At 41.5% G+C, this 24533-nt stretch overlaps 1 protein-coding gene across 1 annotated transcript in view; it reads right to left on the bottom strand.

Annotated features, from left to right (window-relative positions):
• The window catches only part of cpne2 (copine II), a gene marked incomplete at both ends in the record, with an annotated part of 73779 nt that overhangs the window by 684 nt on the left and 48562 nt on the right, over window positions 1-24533 (bottom strand). The window contains 2 exons of the mRNA XM_083916284.1: window positions 4364-4600; window positions 16641-16774. Coding sequence (XP_083772410.1) covers window positions 4364-4600; window positions 16641-16774 — 371 coding nt within the window. The remainder of the gene's footprint in view (window positions 1-4363; window positions 4601-16640; window positions 16775-24533) is intronic.

The raw sequence follows: 24533 nt of genomic DNA, 5'->3' as shown, positions 1-24533 counted from the left end.
TTTGCATGTTATGTAGGGGGTGGGAGGCACTGTCCGTGATCACCAGCAGTTCTGCCAGCATTCTGTCCTCTGCCACCTCCTCCAGTGTGGCCAGCTTAGATCCGATGACAGACCCAGACGTCCTAATGAGTTCACCACCAACTTTATGAAGATACTCATTTATAGTAAAAGCTTGCCTGCCAACACAGTTCATCATTTCAGGTCACTCTCATCTTACGCTTATTCTTTCTCAACTTCATTTCAATCAGGAGAGACTTAATTTAACAGTGAAAATAGGTTAAATCATAGCAATGGTGCACAACAGGTTGAAATAAGCCTGTGAATGTTCTCATTTGTCCAGGTCGTCGTTATCCCTAAAGTAATTTCAGTCAAAAGCAACTGGACTTGGTTATTTGTCTAGGAAGACGTTTCACCTCTCATCCAAGAGGCTTCATCACTTCATGTACATGAGAGGTGAAACGTCTTCCTAGACAAATAACCAAGTCCAGGTGCTTTTGACTGAAATTGCTTTGGGGATAGGTTGAAATGTGAGAGTATTTGGCAATTAGACCCCATCACTCCGTTAAATCTATCGGGGGTAGAGAGGACATGTGTAGACAGGAATATCCCCCTGAGTAAGTCAAGATGCTGGTGGTGGTGAAGGGATGAAGGAAAAGCTGGATGGATGCGATGCAGAGCGGAACTTCTGATGACAGAACAACACTGGCAACGACAACAGGAGGTGAATGGGGTAGGGGATGGTTGCATTGATTTTGCCAAAGATAACAATTGACAGAGAGGGGTGACCAGATTTAAAGTTTGAATGCAACAATGTGATTGGCTCACGGAGATTGTGGCAAAATCGGGTTGGTTTCACTGAAAGAGCCAGCTGATTAAAGGTTGAATACGTAGTATCTTTATTAAAAGCTATATTTAAAAAGAATATATATACAGTGCCTTGCGAAAGTATTCGGCCCCCTTGAACCTTTCAACATTTCGCCACATTTCAGGCTTCAAACATAAAGATATAAAAGTGTAATTTTTTGTCAAGAATCAACAACAAGTAGGACACAATCGTGAAGTGGAACGAAATTTATTGGATACTTTAAACTTTTTTAACAAATAAAAAACTGAAAAGTGGGGCGTGCAATATTATTCGGCCCCCTTGCGCTAATACTTTGTAGCGCCACCTTTTGCTGCAATTACAGCTGCAAGTCGCTTGGGGTATGTCTCTATCAGTTTTGCACATCGAGAGACTGGAATTCTTGCCCATTCTTCCTTGCAAAACAGCTCGAGCTCAGTGAGGTTGGATGGAGAGCGTTTGTGAACAGCAGTCTTCAGCTCTTTCCACAGATTCTCGATTGGATTCAGGTCTGGACTTTGACTTGGCCATTCTAACACCTGGATATGTCTATTTGTGAACCATTCCATTGTAGATTTGGCTTTATGTTTTGGATCATTGTCCTGTTGGAAGATAAATCTCCGTCCCAGTCTCAGGTCTTTTGCAGACTCCAACAGGTTTTCTTCCAGAATGGTCCTGTATGTGGCTCCATCCATCTTCCCATCAATTGTAGCCATCTTCCCTGTCTGTGCTGAAGAAAAGCAGGCCCAAACCATGATGCTGCCACCACCATGTTTGACAGTGGGGATGGTGTGTTCAGGGTGATGAGCTGTGTTGCTTTTACGCCAAACATATCGTTTTGCATTGTGGCCAAAAAGTTCGACTTTGGTTTCATCTGACCAGAGCACCTTCTTCCACATGTTTGGTGTGTCTCCCAGGTGGTTTGTGGCAAACTTTAAACGAGACTTTTTATGGATATCTTTGAGAAATGGCTTTCTTCTTGCCACTCTTCCATAAAGGCCAGATTTGTGCAGTGCACGACTGATTGTTGTCCTATGGACAGACTCTCCCACCTCAGCTGTAGTTATCTGCAGTTCATCCAGAGTGATCATGGGCCTCTTGGCTGCATCTCTAATCAGTCTTCTCCTTGTTTGAGATGAAAGTTTGGAGGGACGGCCGGGTCTTGGTAGATTTGCAGTGGTCTGATACTCCTTCCATTTCAATATAATTGCTTGCACAGTGCTCCTAGAGATGTTTAAAGCTTGGGAAATCTTTTTGTATCCAAATTCGGCTTTAAACTTCTCCACAACAGTATCTCGGACCTGCCTGGTGTGTTCCTTTGTCTTCATGGTTCTCTCTGCGCTTTAAACAGAACCCTGAGACTATCAAAGAGCAGGTGCATTTATACGGAGACTTGATTACACACAGGTGCATCCTATTTATCATCATCAGTCATTTAGGACAACATTGGATCATTCAAAGATCCTCACTGAACTTCTGGAGTGAGTTTGCTGCACTGAAAGTAAAGGGGCCGAATAATATTGCACGCCCCACTTTTCAGTTTTTTATTTGTTAAAAAAGTTTAAAGTATCCAATAAATTTCGTTCCACTTCACGATTGTGTCCTACTTGTGGTTGATTCTTGACAAAAAATTAAACTTTTATATCTTTATGTTTGAAGCCTGAAATGTGGCGAAATGTTGAAAGGTTCAAGGGGGCCGAATACTTTCGCAAGGCACTGTATATATATATATATACACCAACAGGGCGTTTTGAGGGGTACTGAATAAAAGTGTTGCTCTTCCATAAAAATATATATTTAGTCTTAATTAATGTTTTCATATCGATGGACTGAGATAAAGGAGTTTAACAGCATTAAAACGCTGGCCAAAATGGCTACGTTTCTCCTTGATCGCTAACATCACTTTCATCTTTACTTAGCTGGAACGGCTAACGCTAACGGCTAACACTAACTGTCAGTCAAACTCCTCTAATACTTGTTTTTATGGTGTGATTTCTGATGTGAGATGGGTTCAAAACAGGCTCACACAGACTCTGGTCTCCTGTAGGTACTTGAATTATTTTTTGTTGTTGCCAATATGATCTTATGACACTAGATGACGTTGTTCTGCTCAATCTCCATATTCTACCTATGAGTTGAGAGAGAGAGGGAGAGACACATAGAAGTCTCCCATGAATTAACTTACTCTAGGCTTAATTTCTTCCTCTCTATTGTGTCGGCTGCTGTCTCTCACCCTCCCACTGACCAACTGGAACAAAGCCAGCAAACACTGTGTATCTTCCACTACAGAGGAAGTCAGCTCGCCCACCACCCCAGCAAAACATACACACTAATAATCCATGTGCTTTTCTCCAGCATACACATATGACTCACATTAACCCTTTTTACATGTACTGTATGTATGTTCATCTACACACACACTTGCACTGTCTCTGTTGGGACTGAGATAACCATCAGCTCTCCTCATCTAGCAGAGCCTGTATGTGAGGAGTGTGTGAGCAGATACAAGAGTAGCACAGGCTGCCATTTGGTAACACATTCACACTCAGACAGCATGACATCATGTCATTAGGTAAAGCCTCCATTACACAACTAAGATGGAGTCACAGTGACACTGAAACAAGACCAAACTTTAGCTTTAGTTTTTCGTTAAACTTTGTGGATGAGAGAGATGATTGTGTATTTTCTTCTAAGTATTCAAGTCCATTAACTTAACTTATTTACTGAAGTAAATAATTGAAGTACTGATACTTGAGTATTTTATCTTGTTGCTGCTAGTTTTCAGGTAAAAGAAGGTATTAATGTGAAAAACGGTCCAAAATCCACCTTTAAACATGAAACCTGCAGTAAGAGACCTTTTGGTCACTTGGGAGTTATCACATATATCACTGAACACACAACCATCCTCAGTTTGTAAACCTTGTGGAAGCAGATGACAAAATGTTTCTTGGTCCAGTGAATAAAGCAGCATCGTCTCTCATGGTCAGACCAGTCAATACAGTGTTATTTATATTGATTTGTGTTCCTGGCAGCGCAATTTCTAAATGCAGCGCATATTTTGTCAAATTGATGACGATGTTTTCTTAATTTGCATGTGTTTTCTTTAGCTGCAGTGCTGTGAGCTCTCAGGGCCACCATACCATTCATTCGGCTCTTCCAATCTGATAACAACTCCACCTTATTTAAGCACTGTCTGTGTTGGAAACGCTAAACAGATCTAGTGTTTAGGTACATGCCCACATAGGTTAAATATTGTTCTAAAGGTACTGTACCGAATGTGTTTAATGGAAAGTCATCTTCAGACTGGATTTTTTTTCTGTGTCTGTATATGTAAAGTAATCTACATATACATTAATATTTTTGCTAAAATTGGCTTTACTACATAGCCCAGTGTGTTAAGACTGAAGACCTTTAAATGACAAATTAAATGCCCTGTTAAAGTAAACTTCAACCACAACTTGAAACAGAATTCCTTTTTTTTTTCACACGTCCTCCCCCCTATTTTTTGAGACCAATACTTACATTTCGGAAATCCCTGAAAGGAACGAACTGCACAATGTCCCGAACAGCTTCCTCTCCTGTGTTGGACCTTAAAACACTGGCGTCTCCATCTAAGAACTCCATGGCAGCGAAGTCTGCGTTGCCGACGCCGATGATGATGATGGACATGGGTAGCTTAGACGCTTGTACGATGGCGTGACGCGTCTCGTCCATATCGCTGATGACACCATCTGTTATAATGAGGAGGTTAAAGTACTGCTGCAGAGGGGAAGAAGGATGGTAGAAGGGAAGATATGGCAAATGAAATGAGGGAAAGAAGACACAAAGGGAAATGTGAAGTCTCATTTACATTTAATGCCACTGCTGAATCCTAAATGTCTTCTAAAGTCACCTGAAGAAAAATCTGCATCAAGAAAACAGTCGGCTACAGTCATTAGGATTATGCTGTCAATAATGGTAAGCAGAGTGACATAGTATTGTGGAGGCAGGCAAGGAGGGCTAGGACAAAGACTGAGACAAGAGAGACATTTAAAAAAAAAAAGGATAGTGAGAGAGTTAGGAGTGATTCAAGAAGAAGGAGACAGAGAGCTGAATGACACTGAACAGAGGAGAGAGAAATAGAAGCCAGCATAAACGTTTTTCTACATTACAGCTCCATTCATAGATAAAATTAACTCATCGATTGAATTGCGGAAGATTTAACCAATCTAACAATGTGTAGCATGGCCATATTGACGAAGTTTATAATACCGGTATTTTAATGCACAATGCAAAGCCGAACTGAACCAAATTAACTGACATTTTATCAAAAACTTTATCCGAACTGAACACTGTGTATGCAAGTGAACTGCCTTTTTAATACCTCAAGTTAAGATACAAACACATCACTTCTGATTGGCTAACAGCTCTGACACACCTGTCAAAAAATCTCACAGCTGTTGCACGCCGCTGTCCACCATTTCAAGGAACCATGTCGATGGGGGAAACCGTAGCAAAACAGTGAATACTGTTTCCCCACTCAACATGCCCCAGCTGTTTTCCGCTGTCAGCGTCTTCCAACATAGTATGTCTTTGTCTCCAGACAGCATGAAACATGGCCAATACTGCCTCACATAAAGGAACTATTGAAACTTGCCCAGTTGAACAAAAATTCCTGAAGACCTCTCTCCTTTTCTCTCTCGTAGATGTGTTTGATGGCCAAGGCAAATGTGTCTTTTACTACTCTGTTTACTGGCAGATTATTGCCAAGTGTAGCTTATAGTGCCAAACTACATTACAGCCTGGTTTATTTGCTCCAAACCAGTTGATGGAAATACGCCTGATTCAGATTTCTTTTATGCTACCTTTGGAACAGTGTGCCTACAATTTCCTTTACAGTAACATGGAAAGACAGGTGTTTTTAGTTTCTATTCAGCCAGTGCTCAGCAGATGGAAGGAAATGCACTTACTGATCTGCTCATTGATGGGTATTATTGTGGGGGGCAACAGTTGGTGCATTTGTGTATTGTGGGCCTGTGTGTGTGTCTTTTATGATAACAGAGTGATAAAATTGCAAATAAAGGAATGCTTTCTTTCTATTAATAAATAATCTAATTTATTTATTTGTCTCTTTTTTACCTTCTGAAATAAATTATCGATGGATAATGAAATTGTTCTGTATATCCTTTTTATTCTTTCTAACCTATTGGACACATTGAAAATGCAAACGCTATTTTAAAAGTTTTATGTAATAATTCCCATATTTAGAGGTTTAAGGTGTCAAGTCATATTTTCACCTCACATTGTTTGTGCAAATTTGGCTGCTGAGTGTGTAGGAGTGTGCATGTGTATCTGTGTTCGGCTCAGCCGTTGACTGAACACATAACTCAGAAACTCTTTCTGTTATTTCTTTTTATGAAGCTGCAAATATTTTGCTCAACTTGAAACATTTTCAACTTGCGCAGATGCGCCTGCATAAATTTGCACTGACCTTGGCAAACTGGCAACTACTGTTACATTCATTTATTTGCCAACGCACTTGGCATGAATGAAAATTGAAAATAGGGACAGACTGTTGGTTAGATTTTAAGACAGCTTTCTACAGAACGACAAATGAAAGGAACTCGACAAGAAGATCGACAGAAATATAATCAGCAAATATTCTGATAATCTGATCATCATCAAAAGTCCATTTTCATGATAAAATGTCAGAAAATGCTGTTTTCACTCTCTCCAATATTGAAATAAAATCTCAAGCAGTTTCAAGCACTATGCACTTATCAAACCTTGAAAACACCACACTAAATGTTTTTGTGTGTGTGTTTTCAAGGATTTCCAGCACCCGTACGGACCCTGGAATATCCATCCCTGTCCCTGTGAAAGACAACAGGAGACATTGTAAATGTGCAGAGATCTCAGCTTCTGCTTGGAAATAATAAAAAAGAAAAATGAAAATATAGTTTGTAGATTTTAATAAAGGGATCTTTTTCACTTTTTCATAATTTGTCTTCAATCTAATTTTGTTCAAAACAAATGTGGGAAAGTCAATTGTGAACCCAGTATTATGGATTATATCAAATGGGAGATCAGTGTATCATAATCCCTACCATTTATGGTAAACACACACACACACACACACACGCACAGACCAATGCACGCACGCACGCACGCACGCACGCACGCACGCACGCACGCACGCACGCACTCAAAGAACATGCATCAATTCTGCATACGAGAACTCTCCAAGGCTCCATTCTGGTGCCTCTTCTGTTCAACATGTAGTGTAGATATATCATATGCTTCCACTGGCTCAGATCCTGGAAATCAACAAAATAAGTTACCACAGCTATGCAGACGATACACTAATTTACATAACAATATCACCAGGAGACTATAGTCTATAGACTATAGTAGTGTAGACTATAGAATAGATGCACTGAGCAAATCAACGATTGGATGGAGCATAATTTTATCCAACCTGTTAAACAAAGAAAAAACTATAATTATTGTTTTTGGATCCAAAGAAGAACGTTCAAAAGTCAGCACCCAACTTCAAACAGTAATGCTTAAAACAACAAACCAAGCTAGAAACTTAGATTTAGTCATGGACTCATTTGTAGAACAATTACAAAGTCAGCCTACGACCACCTAAAGAATATATCAAGGATTAAAGGACTAATGTGTCAGCAGGACAAAACTTGTCCATGCATTTATCTTCAGCAGGCTGTAACAGTGTCTTTACAGGTCTCCCTAAAAAGTCCATCAGACAGCTGCAGTTAATTCAGAATGCTGCTGCTCCAGTCCTCACTAAGACCAAAAAAGTTGATCATATCACTCCAGTCCTCAGATCTTTACGCTGACTTCCTGTCTGTCAGAGAATTGATTTCAAAATACTTCTGTATGTTTATAAAGTGATGAATGGTTCAGGACCAAAATACATTTCAGATCTTCTGCTCAGCTACGAACCATCCAAACTTCTCAGATCCTCTGGGACAGGTCTGCTCTGTGTCCCCTTAGTCAGGACTAAACATGGGACAGGTCTGCTCTGTGTCCCCAGAGTCAGGACTAAACATGGGACAGGTCTGCTCTGCGTTCCCAGAGTCAGGACTAAACATGGGACAGGTCTGCTCTGTGTCCCCAGAGTCAGGACTAAACATGGGACAGGTCTGCTCTGTGTCCCCAGAGTCAGGACTTAACATGGGACAGGTCTGCTCTGTGTCCCCAGAGTCAGGACTAAACATGGGACAGGTCTGCTCTGTGTCCCCAGAGTCAGGACTAAACATGGGACAGGTCTGCTCTGTGTCCCCAGAGTCAGGACTAAACATGGGACAGGTCTGCTCTGCGTTCCCAGAGTCAGGACTAAACATGGGACAGGTCTGCTCTGTGTCCCCAGAGTCAGGACTTAACATGGGACAGGTCTGCTCTGTGTCCCCAGAGTCAGGACTAAACATGGGACAGGTCTGCTCTGTGTCCCCAGAGTCAGGACTTAACATGGGACAGGTCTGCTCTGTGTCCCCAGAGTCAGGACTAAACATGGGACAGGTCTGCTCTGTGTCCCCAGAGTCAGGACTAAACATGGGACAGGTCTGCTCTGTGTCCCCAGAGTCAGGACTAAACATGGGACAGGTCTGCTCTGTGTCCCCAGAGTCAGGACTAAACATGGGACAGGTCTGCTCTGTGTCCCCAGAGTCAGGACTAAACATGTGACAGGTCTGCTCTGTGTCCCAAGAATCAGGACTAAACATGGGACAGGTCTGCTCTGTGTCCCCAGAGTCAGGACTAATCATAGGACAGGTCTGCTCTGTGTCCCCAGAGTCAGGACTAAACATGGGACAGGTCTGCTCTGTGTCCCCAGAGTCAGCACTAAACATTGGACAGGTCTGCTCTGTGTCCCCAGAGTCAGGACTAAACATGCGAGAGATCTGTTCTGTGTCCCAAGAGTCAGGACTAAAGTTGGGACAGGTCTGCTCTGTGTCCCCAGAGTCAGGACTAAATATGGGACAGATCTGCTCTGTGTCCCCAGAGTCAGGACTAAACATGGGACAGGTCTGCTCTGTGTCCCAAGAGTCAGGACTAAACATGGGACAGGTCTGCTCTGTGTCCCCAGAGTCAGCACTAAACATTGGACAGGTCTGCTCTGTGTCCCCAAAGTCAGGACTAAACATGGGACAGGTCTGTTCTGTGTCCCCAGAGTCAGGACTAAACATGGGACAGGTCTGTTCTGTGTCCCCAGAGTCAGGACTAAAGATGGGACAGGTCTGCTCTGTGTCCCCAGAGTCAGGACTAAATATGGGACAGATCTGCTCTGTGTCCCCAGAGTCAGAACTAAACATGGGACAGGTCTGCTCTGTGTCCCCAGAGTCAGGACTAAACATGGGACAGGTCTGCTCTGTGTCCCAAGAGTCAGAACTAAACATGGGACAGGTCTGCTCTGTGTCCCCAGAGTCCGCACTAAACATGGGACAGGTCTGCTCTGTGTCCCAAGAGTCAGGACTAAACATGGGACAGGTCTGCTCTGTGTCCCAAGAGTCGGTGTGGCAGGCTTTGCGGTGAGGACCCCAAAGCCTGCCACAAATTATTGGATTCACTAAAACAACAATACATTACATTTAATTTAGCTGATGCTTTTATCCAAAGCGACTTCCATTCACACCCATGCACAACACAGGGAGCAATTCTGGGTCAGTGTCTTGCCCAAGGACACTTCGACATGTGGACCAGAGGAGCCGGGGATCAAACAGCTGATCTTTTGTCTGGGGAAGACCCAATCTACCCCGCGCCACAACTCAAATTAATTTTTGTTTTATTTTTATTTAAATGTAATTTCATATGTGTTTCTTTCCAATGCAATCTTTCCAATTTTTAGTTTTATGTAAATCATTTTGAATAACCTTGTTGTTGAATTGTGCTGTACAAATACACTTCCCTTGCCTTGCCTCGAATGGTTATTCTATGATAAGAGACAGACAACATGAAGACACGCTGACTTTACACACTCTTACTTTTTCACACACACACACACACACACAGACACACAGACACACAGACACACACACACACACACACACACACACACACACACACACACACACACACACACACACACACACACACACACACACACACACACACACACACACACACACACACACAGGGAGGGCTCTGAAGCCTGTCTCTTTAATGTGCTAACAGCAGCGCTCATTAGAGAATCATTATCACACAGACAGGGTCGCTCACACACTGGGAGACGCACAAACTGCACTGGCCTGCAGCCTGTGTGTGCGAGAGGCAGTAACAGGAGTGTGTTAGTACACAGTGACACAGTCTGCAGTCGCAGGTCCTCTCATTATCTGAGGAACACGAACACTGAGGCAGAGAAGCAGCTGATTTGTGCAGCCTACAACCTACTTATACAAACACACATACACATTCTCTACACATACACACCAGTCAAACCACTACCCCAACATGTGGTCTACAAACACCTCTGCTGTGGCTGTCACATCTCATTGTCTATCACTCCTTCGTATGTTCCACCCCTGTTTGAACTCACTGTAATATAAAACAAGAAAAGGCCCTGCAATCATTTCCTTACATAAACAAAAGGATTCTGGCACACAACACACAGACGAGTACAATCCTTTGTGTATTTCGCTCATGTGTTTGTTCTCCACGGGGTGACAGGATACAATTAGGGACAAAAAGCACCGTGGGAGCATAATGATACCCAGCTACTGCACTCTCTTCAGATTTAAGCAGGAGACGTGCCACAGGATACATACAAGAGGGGGATATGTACCATTTATTGAAAGTTTGTAGATCCGAAGCTCCTGTGAGTGTCACTACGTACATTTTTTGTATGAATGACCCCTAGTGAGTAAATCATGTTGAGCTGCCCTACAGACGTCAGCAACATGTGCAAGACTTCTCTTTGTACCCCAAACTTGTCTTGTTTAAGCTGCAGTAGTCACGCAGTCCGAAACATGAAAATAAATTGAAACGGACTAAACCTCGGACGGGGACACGCTTCCTCCAGCTGCATGCCTACAATTTTTTACAGGATTGATGCTTTTTGTCGTAGAATGACTACAAGCTGTTTTTTACCAGCGTGTGGAGGAAATGCTGTGCGGAATAATCTGCCGAAATGCCAACTATGCACACACCGTGTGTGGGGTGAATTATCCGCGTTGCTGTTTTCCATTTTGGTCACACAAAAAACAAGGCAACCCTGGGTCTAATAGACTGGATAACTCTTTACCTCCTTTGTATTTTTTCCCATACAAAATTTAACCCCCCTGAGAACGTGCACTCTGCTTCTTTGTCAGATGTGTCTGGGGCGGGAGCAAGACAGTAAATACAGGAAGAATGTCCTTTGTTCTGGACTAGTGCATATATCCGATCGCAGTCAGGCTAGCCGTCTGTCACCTCCATAGTCGAACCAGCTGATTTAATTTAAATCACTTTCTAGACATTGCTTCGTACGCAAGGTAACGACATCTACTCTGCTCTGCCTACTTGTAAAGGCCGATATAATAAGAATAGTTTTAAGCAAGAAAAAGGCAGCCATTTAATAACGCCACCCTATTTCTAATTTAAACTTTGGTGTATTTAATATCTATTAAAAATCTACATGAACAATTTAAGTTGCACCTTAATAATGCATTTTAATTGTATTATTCATTTATTTATTATTTAATTTGAATTATTTTATCATTCTAAAGTTGTTTTCTTGAGATTGCTGAGTGAATAAACCTTTCAGATAAAGTTTCCTAAGTTGAAAATAAGTGGTCCATTGCCTATATTTGGGTAAAAATGCAAAAACGCTATGTATTTCAGCAGACACTATCCCCGGTAAGGAGGATCCTAAAGTGTGCAATTTGATTTCATGAACTTGGAAAAGAGCACGCCAAATTGGTAAATGAGGTGCTGGTCTCATATACTTACTGTTTTATATACAGTTAACTCACTTACATATAAATTATCTCAGGTCCACTGACTATGGAGCCTCCATGAAAAACTGTATGTCCCAGCTTGACTGGTGGAAACTCCACAGCCGTTGGCCATTATTGGAGCCCAGTTCCACTGATCGGCCAAACTGATTTAAGGCTGTTTAAAAGTTGAACCGTAGAAATGCGGGTAGTGACAGATCTCTCCACGCAGTCAAATACAGCACCCATTTTGGTTGTCCAGCGCAGTATTGTAGCAGACGTAAATGCACAGTCAGAGTCAGAGATGTCCGCACCAATATTACGCATAAACCCTCTGATGATGAAATTTACATCGCGCGGACATTACCTGACCTTTGTGCACTCGGGAAGCATAACCCCCTCTTGAGATTGTCCCTTGAGGAATACTCTATGACTTCCTACCAACAACTGCTTCCAAAATAGAAAGCCTTCTTTGGTGTGAGACAGAGCCTTAGGTAAGCCTAGGCTTGTTCTCAATTTGGATTTTATGTGTTACTGCCTCATGATTCAATTTCCTACCAGATGGAAATACATTATGCTGAAATTCACTGAAACTACACACAGATCAAACAAGCTGAGCTATGATTTTCTCTTCTATCAAAAAAGGCTTTCTGAACAGGAGAGATGGTCATTACAGGTGTGCCACTAATCTTATTTGTGAAGTATAAAGATGAATACATTTTGTTCAATGTCCATCGACAAATGGCTGGCGAATGTTCAAATTTTACCAGCCACTCAAAAAATAGTCATTGTTTTTTTGGTTGTTGAGTGAAGCAAACCTACAAGCCACTCACATATTTTACCAATAAGTAATTGGCACTAATTTTGCATTTAAAGAAACCAAAAACAATCATGATACTGGGAGAACCCATGGGTCAAGCACATCTTTTTATTCATAAGTGCAGGTCATCTCCAAACAAGACGAATAAATGTGTGTGACGGATATATAACATGAAACTATGAAATGCTCACCTGTGAATATTCATTCATTCCGTAATGTGCCCGGCCTAGCAGGTCAGCTAAACAGTTACACAGTGCAGGGCTTTTATTGTGAAGGGTAAGAATGGAAAAAGTGGATCTGGTATGTGCTGCCTTTGTCAAGGTAGAAAGGAATAAAATTTGCCATGTTGAATCGGACTGTAGAGCCTCTGTGTTAAGGGTTTTTCTCTCTGTGGAAATCCGCTGAATGACGCATTTCTCATCATTCCAAGGATTTTGGTTGCTCTGTTCTTTGAGGACTTCCACAACGGAGACAGTTTATCTGACCACAATTCCCACATTACCATTACAGAGACCTGGATGAAACCCTACCCTACCCTAAAACGGGTTTGCCCTGAGAGAAGCCCGGTTGCTGATTGGATGTAACTCTCAGCGGGATGTGACGTGTGGTAGTACTTGATGACACAACAACACACTTTTATCCAGTGGTGTAGAAGAACACAGCACAGAAAATTATCTTTGCACGAGCTTGCGTGCCGGGTTGGATTCTGACCTGTGGCCCTTTGCTCTCTCTCAACTCTCCCAATTTCACAAACACACACACACACACACACACACACACACACACACACACACACACACACACACACACACACACACACACACACACACACACACACACACACACACACACACACACTCACACACACTCAACACACACTGTAATGCACTTGGAGAAACAACGGAGCGCCATTCCCCTGTATTCCCCTTGGAAACACGGCGAGAAAACCTTTGAGAGGGCGTGCCCTGCAACTTTCCTGCGGCTACATTTTACCCTAATGGAAACGCGCCTTTAAAGTACAACAGTGCTTTGAGCTAAATGCTAACAACAGCATGCTACTGTAAATGCCATTTTTAATGCTGATGTTGAGCAGGTAGTCACAGTCCAAAACATGTAGTGTGTACATGTGTACCTCTTAGTTTAGCATGTTAACATCCAAACTTCAATCCATCCGATAATTTAGATGAAGGTGATAAAGTGGTTGCCAAAGCGTCTGACTTTGTCAGCAGTAGAGCTAAGCATAAAAGAGTCAACCATGTGAGAGGTTGGAGAGGAGGAAAACTACAGGTAAAGTGACAAAAAAAAAGGAGAAAATGAAATTGAGGTTGCCTTTTTATCATGCTGTTTAGCCTGAAAATGTGTGAAATTCTGAGTCGGTGTCTCAGCTGAAAAGAGATGAGATGGAAGGCGAGAGGAGATGTTGTCACTCCAGTCTGTCACCCTGCTGGCACTCTGGTCAGCACAGGATTAGGAGACAACAGATGCACACACTTGGATGTCCAGTCAGCCGTCAGAGCCCTGACAGGCACTCACTACTGACTGCCTCTCTACTAGAGGTGAGTAAATAATAATATTTAGTGGCAGGCCTTGTTTGTGTTTTCTTGGTGTAATTTGCCCTATAGAATGATAATGATAATCAACATGATCAAAACTTTGTCTGGGTGGGAATTTGAAGGATTGACTGTGGACGGTTACAGAGACACAGGAAGACTACAAGAGAGGGTGGTGCCTTAGGGCGCACTCACACTGTCCATCCTTACCGTGCCCTGTGCTTTAGGGCACTTGTCCCCCCCTCCCTCTCACCCCCGCACCCCAGGCCCGTTTGTACTCACACTGCCTGGGTTTCAGCGGATGCTTCTTGCTGCCTATACGTCATAACGCCGTAACACGTCACACGCATTGATTAACGTCATCGCGATGCGTCGCTTTGTTTACAAATCTTTTCATAGACCTCTGAGTTTTTGTGTGTCTTGTCTGACTGTTTTTTTTTTCATCCGACCAAATCTGCAGTAAACACTCCTCCTCAGCATCACACCAACGTGAACCTTTCGCCGCCATTGTTTTAAATGTCCGCGCATGGTTCAATTCAATTCAATTCAATTTTATTTATAGTGTCAAATCATAACAAAAGTTATCTCAGGACACTTGAGATAGAAAAGACCACACTCTATGACTTATTTATGATGGTCCGTCCTTTTTTCTATGTCCAAATACGCGCACATAAAATGACGTCAGAACCGTCGTAGGCCTCGTGCTCGTGTTTGTACACGTGCGCACGCTCTTGCTCGTAGATGTGCAAACGTGCTTTACAAAAGCCCAACTCTCCCAACAGGCCCATGGACTGCAAGCGGGCTGCAGCTAGGCGCGGTACGGTTGCACTCACACTGGTCAAACAAACTAGACTTACCCGTAAAACCTGTTTGGGCACGATACGGATGGACAGTGTGAGTGCGCCCTTAGAGGTAGGAATACGAATATACAGTAGTTCCTAGTTCACAATGCTCATAACACATAAACACAGGAGTCTGGACAGCAAACTATCATAAAAGAGCAGGGATCAATGAACAAAATAAAAATACCACTGGACAGAATCCTCAAGGGAAATGCGTAGGTGCCACTGAGAGTAAAATCAGATATCTGCATACACTGGAGATCAAAATTAGAACAAATGATAAATACTTGATTTATTCTGAAATATAGATTTTTTGAATTTGATAGAATATCCTATGTGTCTATATCACTGCTGTAGTAGCATGTGTTCTTTTTTAAATATCCAAGGTACTTCAACAAAAACCTTGATTATGTGAAAATAACTGTGAGTAAAATGAGAGAACAGTGTTCATTGTGTCAGAAGAGAAGATTTCAACAATGTTTTCTTCTCTAGGATTCAAAAATGAACAGGAAGTGTAGAGGCCACAGCTATGAATGACTTCAGCACATCTGCACCCACAGGACATCACTAGTTTCTCACACTGCTCTGGTTTGATCTGCGTCCATTCTGACTCAGTCTCTTCCACAGTTCACTAACTGGAGTGGGTTTCTTAGACTTTACTTTGTTGACAAGGATTTTCCAGATATTCTCTATGGGGTTTAGATCTGGACCCCATACAGAAAAAATATAAATTAGTACATGTTTTCTTGTAATTTAAAAAATAAATATTCTATGTGAAACAACCACATGTAGTACTGAATATTTTCTCATTTCATTCTTTCCGCACTTTTGTGCACAATTAGCATAACAGTTTTTACATGCGCACAAATAGCTGATTGTAAAAACAAAACAACAATCTTTAAATGGTATTACCTCAAAATCTGAGTTAGTATGCGCTTGTTATTATCCTTTTAGATGACTAAAATACATAAAATGATATCTCCATATATAATTTCATCATGATACGATTCCATTAAAAGACAAAAGGAAAATTATTATATGCAATTGTTGTCCTAAAATAAAGAAAACTGCAAAACGCGGCGGATCTAACCAAAGAGGTACACACATACATAGCAAAATGGAAAGTGGAGTTCACATCAGCATTAACCCGAATCTAGCTTTGCTGTTTTGCAACTCTCTTTCATGACCTGCGCATACATGGCAGGATTGGGATGAGAAGCTAACTTGGCTTATTCTCTTACATTTGTTTAAAGGGAGGCTTACTGATTTTTAACCAGTTCCGTGTCATGGTAGTGTGCAGATGATTACTACAAAACAATGACACAGAGCTGGTTTAAAATTGGCATATTACTTAAAAAATCCTTGCAAAATCACAGATGCTACATAGTTTTTTTGTAGTCAATGTCTGAAACATGGGCATGTGACAGCATTATGGTCATGTGTGTCAACAGAGGAGAGTGTTCCGACGGATTGTGATAAATGGCTATGTATAGGCATGAAATTGTAGTGGTTACTTGACGTAGTGGGTACTGGAATACAGCATGCATATTTGCAAATATGTTTTACACTCTGCACAGTATTAACATGTGTCTCATCATTCATGTCTGCATTATACATGGTCAACTGAAGAATAATTCAAACATGTGAAGGCAGATAAATAAGTAAGTTGTTGTCACTCACCGCTGCTTTCTCTTGTTGAAGTGCCTGGGAAGCAAAACGTGCTACATGGCTGATGATGGGGGCAAAGTTTGTTGGCCCATAGAAACGAATGTGAGGGAGACAGGCAGAGTAGGCCTGGGCAATACCCTCCACACCTGCACCAAGAGAAATGCAGAAGGAATTTAAATTCCAACAAAGCTTAATTTTGAAGATGGGTGAGAAGTGTTGAGGGCTGGAAGGAGATAGCGAGCGGAGGAGGAAGAGAGTTTTGTGAGGTCTGGAAAAAGTGTCTTTTGCTTATCTCTTAACTCAAGTGAGACATATTTAACTGAAGACCACAAGCTCATGACAATGATTGTTTCTCATTAGCAGTGCTATTTTATTTCCCAATCAGCTTAAACAACCAGACAACTGAATGTGTGAATGAGTTAATTTACTGAATGCTTGCCTCTTTTTTCAGTCACCTGCATGTTCTTCTTCCGGGGAGTTAACACTGCGACTTAAACACATTCCAGGATCTTGTTCTCTGTTCATACAAAAATTTGGTTCTCTTCATTCATATTTTAATGCCTAAAATATACACCTAAAGCAGTAGAGTAAAATACGATGGACTAATGGTATGCATAACAAGATATTTCAAAATACAGTATATCAATAGATGACAACAACCAATCAGTTATGGCAGCACTTTTTGACTGCGGTCCTCCAAATCAGGTTTTATTAATTGGCCTAGAACTTTTCATTTTAGAGTGCACTGGAGGCTGAATTGGCCTTTGCAAGAAAAGGTGAGCTGTAATGTTCTCTTACGTAGATTAAAGAGGAGCAGTTCACCAGCTAACCTTAAAAAGAAGGTGTTTTTTGGAGGCACATATTCTAATGATGAAAAGCTGGACCTAATGTTCTTATTTAGCATAACCTCGTCAACAGATGCATCATGTTAAAAGGGCGTACTTTTAAACAAGGTGCAATATGCTGATGATTTACAAATCAAAATGATAAATATCAGGAAATGTTACTCACAGTGTATACAGTGCCTATAGATAGTCATGATACCCTTTTGAAAAAGTCTTTTTTTATGTTTTACAGCCTGAAATGATGATACATAAAAATATATTTTTCCAGCGTGATTTACACATTTTGTACACAGTTAAAAAAAAATTCAAAATTTCTGAAAATTTATTACAAATGAAAAACTAGAAAAGCAGTGTTGGAAAAGTGAGGAGTCCCCAGATGTTATCCTTTGTGGAGGCACCTTTTGCTTTAATTACAGCCGTCAGTCTGTCTGGATCTGTCTCTACCAGCTTTGTGCACCTAGCCTGGGAAATATTTCCCCATTCTTCCTGCAGAACTGTTCCAGTTCAGTCAGATTCTGTGGTGAGCGCTGATGGACTGCACTCTTCAAGTCCATCCACAGATGTTCTGTAGGATTCAGGTCAGGGCTCTGACTGGGCCACTCTAGGACATTCACCTTCCTGTCCTTTAGCCACTGTGTTGTTTTTATGGAGGTGTGTTTTGGGTGGTTGTCATGCTGAAGGTGAACCACCTGCCCATTTTCAAGTGTCTGACAAAGGGCTGCAGGGTTTCTTCAAGAATTTGGGTGGATAGCATCCATGTTCCCTTCAGTCCTGACCAAGTGCCCAGTCACTGCTGAAGTGAAACAAGCCCACAACATAATGATGCTGCCACCACCAGGCTTCCCTGTAGGGATGGGGTGTTTTAGGTGGTGTGCTGTTTTGTGGTTTCTGCCAAACATAGAGCTTAGAGTTCAGCCCAGAAATTTTAGTTTTGGTCTCATCTGACCATATAATCTTTTGCCACATGGGATCAGAATATTCAGTATGTTTTTTTATGAGACTAAGTGTGACATTTTTTCAGAAGAGGCTTCTTTCTCTCCACCAAACCAAACATGTAGAACTTGTGAAATTGTTGTCACATGCACAGATCGACCAACCTCTGCCATTAAGACTTGTAACTCCTTCAAGGTCACCATGGGCCTCTTGGTAGCTTTCCCGATCAGTCTTTTCCAGGCTCGGTCCTCCAGTTTGGAGGGACGGCCCGGTCTAGGCCAGGTCTCGGTGGAGCCATATGCCTTCCACTTCTGGACAATACTCTGAACGGTACTCAGAGGGAAAGTTAAAGCCTCTGTAATCTTTTTATAAACTTCTCCTAACCTGTGCCCATCTACAACTCTTTTGAAAGCATCTTTCCAACCATGGTGAATTCTCTGTGTTACCATGCACTACTAGGAGTGGAATCCTCAAGGAACAGGTGATTTTATTCTGAAGTCAAATCAAAAGCACAACAGTTGATTTCAGGTGGAGGAAAATTAACTTGTTGTCTAATCTGGAAGGTGATTGGTTATACCTGAAAATGTTTATAATGGTTATTCTAAAGGGACTCATCACTTTTACAACACTGCTCTTCTAGTTTTTAATTTTTTATTAATTTTCAAAAATCGTTTTTTGCATAAAACAAACAAATTTATTCATCGAGAAAATGATCGACAGATTCACCAACAATGAAAATAGTCGTTAGTTGCGAATTGACAATTCATTCAAAACCACATGCCAACCTCATAGTGAGAGTGTTCTGGTTATAACTTAAATTGCAAGTAGAAAGGTGGGCAATATCAACAAATGTTTGTTAAAAAACTCAGGGGCCGAAGACAACTATTGCTGTAACCACAAGTGTTGTGTTGTGCTTTGGCCAATCATCTACACAGATGGGGGGTTATGGCAGCCTTAAAAAAAATATTTTCTGAAGCCAGGTCCAAGAGTGGATAAAAAAAACAGCAAAAAAGAAACAGCTAAACCTATATTTTTGTTAGTCCCAGCCTTGCCCCCACCCCTACTAAGTACCTGTGCGGTGCTGCCGCATAAGAGGAGAAAGGGGGTTTGACGGGCCTCAGCTGCCGTGGAAGATGACATGGGGATGTATTGGAATGGATTACCATATACTGTATTTCTTCCTTTTCCCGTAATGGTCTTACTAAGTGGCTACTTTGTTGCTAGTTACTTTTTATAAATAAACTTGACAAGAAGGTCTGAAAAGTCACTTAATCTAGTGAGAAAATCAACACTGCTGTCCGCTTGTGAGTGCTTTGGGATGGGGGAAGGGCCCACAACAGCACCTGCTGCTCGTTGAGGACAGTACCTGCAGAGTCATAAGTGCTTTCACGTCAGAGTCCAATACACCACAAAAGTTTCCAATAACAGCAGAAACAGTTGCTAAATTTACTCTCCTTTTAATAGAAATTTAAATGTGTTTCAGTCTCTCAAGCAGTGGTGCCAACCTTTCTGTAGCTGCATCACTAGTGTAGTCTCATTTTAATATGGGCCTAACAAATGCAGACACATCCGATGTTTACACGTTATTACATTTGACATCTTCATAAGAAAAGAAAGAGCTTAGTAACTTTTATCACTTAATGCAGCTTGCTGGCGTAAAATGTGGGTCCAGGACATAAAGACGCCAACAAAGTATGGATAAGCAAAAGTGTTTTCAGCTGATGCTATTATAAATGGAATAGAGCTGTAAACAGAAAACAATTCAGTATGTTTGTGAGGCATCGAGGGCAGACAAAGGTTCAGAGGGTTCTTGTTAATGGTTAAGGAAATAAAGTTTGTCTGTATCACGTACAATATTGCAATAGACTTTACTGCCCCAGCCCAAGTTTATATAGGACAGATATATTGGACAATATTACCTTTTGGTAACTGCATGTTTATACAATGCCTGGGGGAATACTCAATTCTGATTGGTTGCAGAGTATCTGTTTAAAAGTGTTATGGGACACCTTCTACGTGGTTCCACTGAAACTGTCGTGTTTAGGGTGTGTCCTGCTCCACTTTTGCGACGACGCATATTCTTGGCGCAAAGTAAACAAAGCAAAATGGTTGTAATAAGACGCTTCATCAATCATGGGTGTGTTCTGGGTGTAATATGAATGAAACCAATCAGAGTGTCATCTCCCATACCCTCAAAAAGCTAGGTGTGCCTGCAGCGGGTATGTTGCTATTTAAACAGCGGGTTCGGGGTATTAGGGACGTGAGCAGTTGTCTGCTGAGGAAACAGATCTGCTCGCGCTCGAAGCAGCAGAACCTCCACCATCTCCCAATTCTCTGTCCCATCAACAATTCCATTTGACTGCATATTAGCAATTACACCCATTACCTGTGTAACTGAGGAGGAGAAGGAGTGCTGCTACAGTATGTGTGAATGTGTGGAAAACAATGACGCGCTCTGATGTTATCCGATTCCACTTAATACTCTTATAATCAAGATAATCCATCTGCCACTAACCTGAATGGATTATTTCTACTCGCTCTCTAGGGTGTTGCTTTTTAAAGTATGTATTGATGTATGAGTGTTTTCTGTAGGGATTCATTTAATGATCGGAGGCCGCTGTCAGTAATTGTAAACATCTCCATGTGCGCCATAAAGTCACTGCAGCAAATATCGTGGGACATTTAATCAGCATAACTAAAAACTGCAGTTTTAAACTTGACAGAGGAAAGTTGCTGTTTCGTATATGCAAATGTGCACAGTGGAGTGGGAGTTATTTTTCATTAATGTTTTTTATACATTTATATTTAAATGTTAATTTTACCCATCAACTATTAATCACAACGTTATTTTTCATGACTCGCAGGGTTGATTAACCACAGAGTCGTAGATATAACTGCAGTCCGTGACAAATCTTACTATGACTATATATGGAGTAAGCAGGAAAATACTGCACCTTTGACCTTAGGCCAGGTTTTTGTTGGTAAAGGGCGCCATCACTTTCTGCTGCCTCAAGATAGCTAAATAGATGCGCCAACAATGCATCTGACCACAGCTAATTTTAATATCAACACACCCACGGGAGCACAGATGGGCACAAGTACATTTGTGACCTACAACACATAGTTGCGCGCTGAAAACATGAATTGTCCCCTCCAATAAAAACATCCTAATTAATTCAAAATCGAACAAATGTCTTTTCAGACGTGACATTCTTCACACTTTAGATTCACATCTAAAAAGAAATTATTAAAATGAAATGGACGGGGAGTTTCTTACACAGATGTTGATTAACAGCAGGCTTTAAAAAGAGGGCTTCATATTTTCATATTCATCCACATCAGTTAATCATGCATAAAGTAGTCCCCTACACTGGGAGAAAAGGAAGATAGTGAGAAGAACGGGGGTGTGAGTAGACATTACATGGCCCCTTAAAATGATAATTTACTAATATAACAGTTAAGTAAGCAGTGATAAACTTTTGGCTGTTGAGGACCAATAAACATAAAGGTAAGTAGTGCAGTACTTTTTGAATAACATGCGCCTCTATGAAGTTTGGATTGTCATATGGGCAAAAAAAAAAAAGAAAATCACTTTTGTGTCCCCCCCATCCTGACATCTGATCGCACCCCTGAGTGTGAAAGTTAAAACTGCATCAGTCTCAAACCAGCAATGTAGTTGTGTTGCATTGTGCGCTGCCTTGGCCTGGGGCCTGTTTCACAAAGCAGGGGCCTGTTTCACAAAGCAGGTTCAAAAAACTCTGAGTCTAACCCGGAACTCTGAGTTGATCTACTCTGAGATAGGAAACTCTGAGTTTTCGGTTCCAGAACAGCAGATTTGCGTTAGGTTGATCAACTCAGAGTAGTTTGACCTGGAGTTAAGCGCGTGCACCACAAGTAAAAAAAGACAGCATCAATGGAGCACTGATTCGACGAGTCACCATGGCAACGGGGAAGCGAAGGGCTACGCTACAACTGGAAATGGAAACATTAATGCGCTCATACGGAGAGTTTGAGCAGGTTTACACCGCTGCAGCAGCAAAAGAGAGGGAGACGGTGCGGGAGGACATTGCTGCTCGGGTCAGTGCATAAGTTTAAATGTAGTTCTGTTGCAATCGCAGTAATATCACAGGGGGAACTGCATGAGTGGGAGCCTATTAGTTTATTTAATTTAAGTGCATTCCCACGGGGGAGAAGCGCAGCTTAAGATGAAAAATAAAAACATTTTTCAAACAGGTAAAACCTCTGCACAGTCTCATGGTGACGCCTCATTTTGTGCATGTTTTATATCGTAAAGTAAATATTACCGTAAGTGGCTGTTTTTTATACAACATATCAATGTTGTATAAAAAACTCCCATTTGCAAAAAAAACGCAGCGCAACACACAATATCTGCTGTGATATGAGAGCATGACTGGTTGTTAATGTTGGAAATGTAAGGAGGGATGAGATGGACTGTGACATGAAACGGTGTTGTGCCGTATTCAGCCCCCTCGCATTATAGGTGATATTCTGGATCAGAAGGCTGTATAGGAGTAGTTTATATACCGGTAACCCAACTAAAAGCACACACTTTTGAACCTATGAATTGCAAGAAAAGCTGGAATTATATTTAGAAACGCTGAGTCAAATACATTCAACTTGCTCAAAAGATCCATTTCATTCATTTTGTAATTATGTCTGCAGTATATTAAGGACGTCAATGCGCGGTCTGATAATCATCTCCCGACCAATATTTAATTCTCTTTGCGAAATGCGTCACCTTCATTCACGGGATCGTTATCAATATGACACGCCATGGTAGTGTAAATATTCACCACCTAATATAACTTCTAATGTAGGCCTACTGAATGATTTTTATACGTTGTATACAAAAACTCCCGTTTGCAAAAAAACGCAGCGCAACACAGAATATCTGCTGTGATATGAAACGGTACCGCTCAAACAGAGAATTGCCTTGAAATGCAAGCACATCTATAATCAATAGTTTGATTATCATCTCCCGACGAATATATAATTCTCTGCGCAGTAATGCTGCAGCTTCATCCACGGGATTGTTATCAGAAGGACACGCCATGGTAGTGAAATAGTCGCCACCTAATATAACTTCTAATGACTGATGTTTGCAGTGATTTTCTGAAAAAACAGACGGAACTATAGCAGAACTATACTTCGCCAAAACTCGCCCGCTGACTGAATGAATGAGGAAATGAAACACCGTGTGTGGCTGAAAGAGGGCGGAGACAGAGAGAAACTCAAGGTTTTCTGAGAAAAACCTGGTCCCGACCAGGTTAGTTTCAGAGAGCATGTTACCATGGTAACTGACCGAGAGGTTAAGTTACCTCTCTTTGTGAAACAGGCTAGAGTTACCCCTCTGTCTCTGGTTTGAGTTACCTCCCTTTGTGAAACGGAAAACTCAGAGTTTCCCTCATTTCAGGGTTAACATACTCAGAGTTTTCACTAAACCTGCTTTGTGAAACAGGCCCCAGGTTTAGTGAAAACTCTGAGTATGTTAACCCTGAAATGAGGGAAACTCTGAGTTTTCCGTTTCACAAAGGGAGGTAACTCAAACCAGAGACAGAGGGGTAACTCTAGCCTGTTTCACAAAGGGAGGTAACTTAAACTCTCGGTCAGTTACCATGGTAACATGCTCTCTGAAACTAACCTGGTCGGGACCAGGTTTTTCTCAGAAAACCTTGAGTTTCTCTCTGTCTCCGCCCTCTTTCAGCCACACACGGTGTTTCATTTCCTCATTCATTCAGTCAGCGGGCGAGTTTTGGCGAAGTATAGTTCTGCTATAGTTCCGTCTGTTTTTTCAGAAAATCACTGCAAACATCAGTCATTAGAAGTTATATTAGGTGGCGACTATTTCACTACCATGGCGTGTCCTTCTGATAACAATCCCGTGGATGAAGCTGCAGCATTACTGCGCAGATAATTATATATTCGTCGGGAGATGATTATCAGACTATTGATTATAGATGTTCTTGCATTTCCAGGCAATTCTCTGTTTGAGCGGTACCGTTTCATGTCACAGCAGATATTCTGTGTTGCGCTGCGTTTTTTTGCAAACGGGAGTTTTTGTATACAACGTATAAAAGTCATTCAGTAGGCCTACATTAGAAGTTAT

Source organism: Echiichthys vipera (genome assembly GCF_963691815.1).
Source record: "Echiichthys vipera genome assembly, chromosome: 7".
NCBI classification, from domain to species: Eukaryota; Metazoa; Chordata; class Actinopteri; order Perciformes; family Trachinidae; genus Echiichthys; species Echiichthys vipera.
The sequence above is the reverse complement of the archived record's forward strand: the minus strand, read 5'-3'. Positions and strand labels throughout refer to the sequence as shown.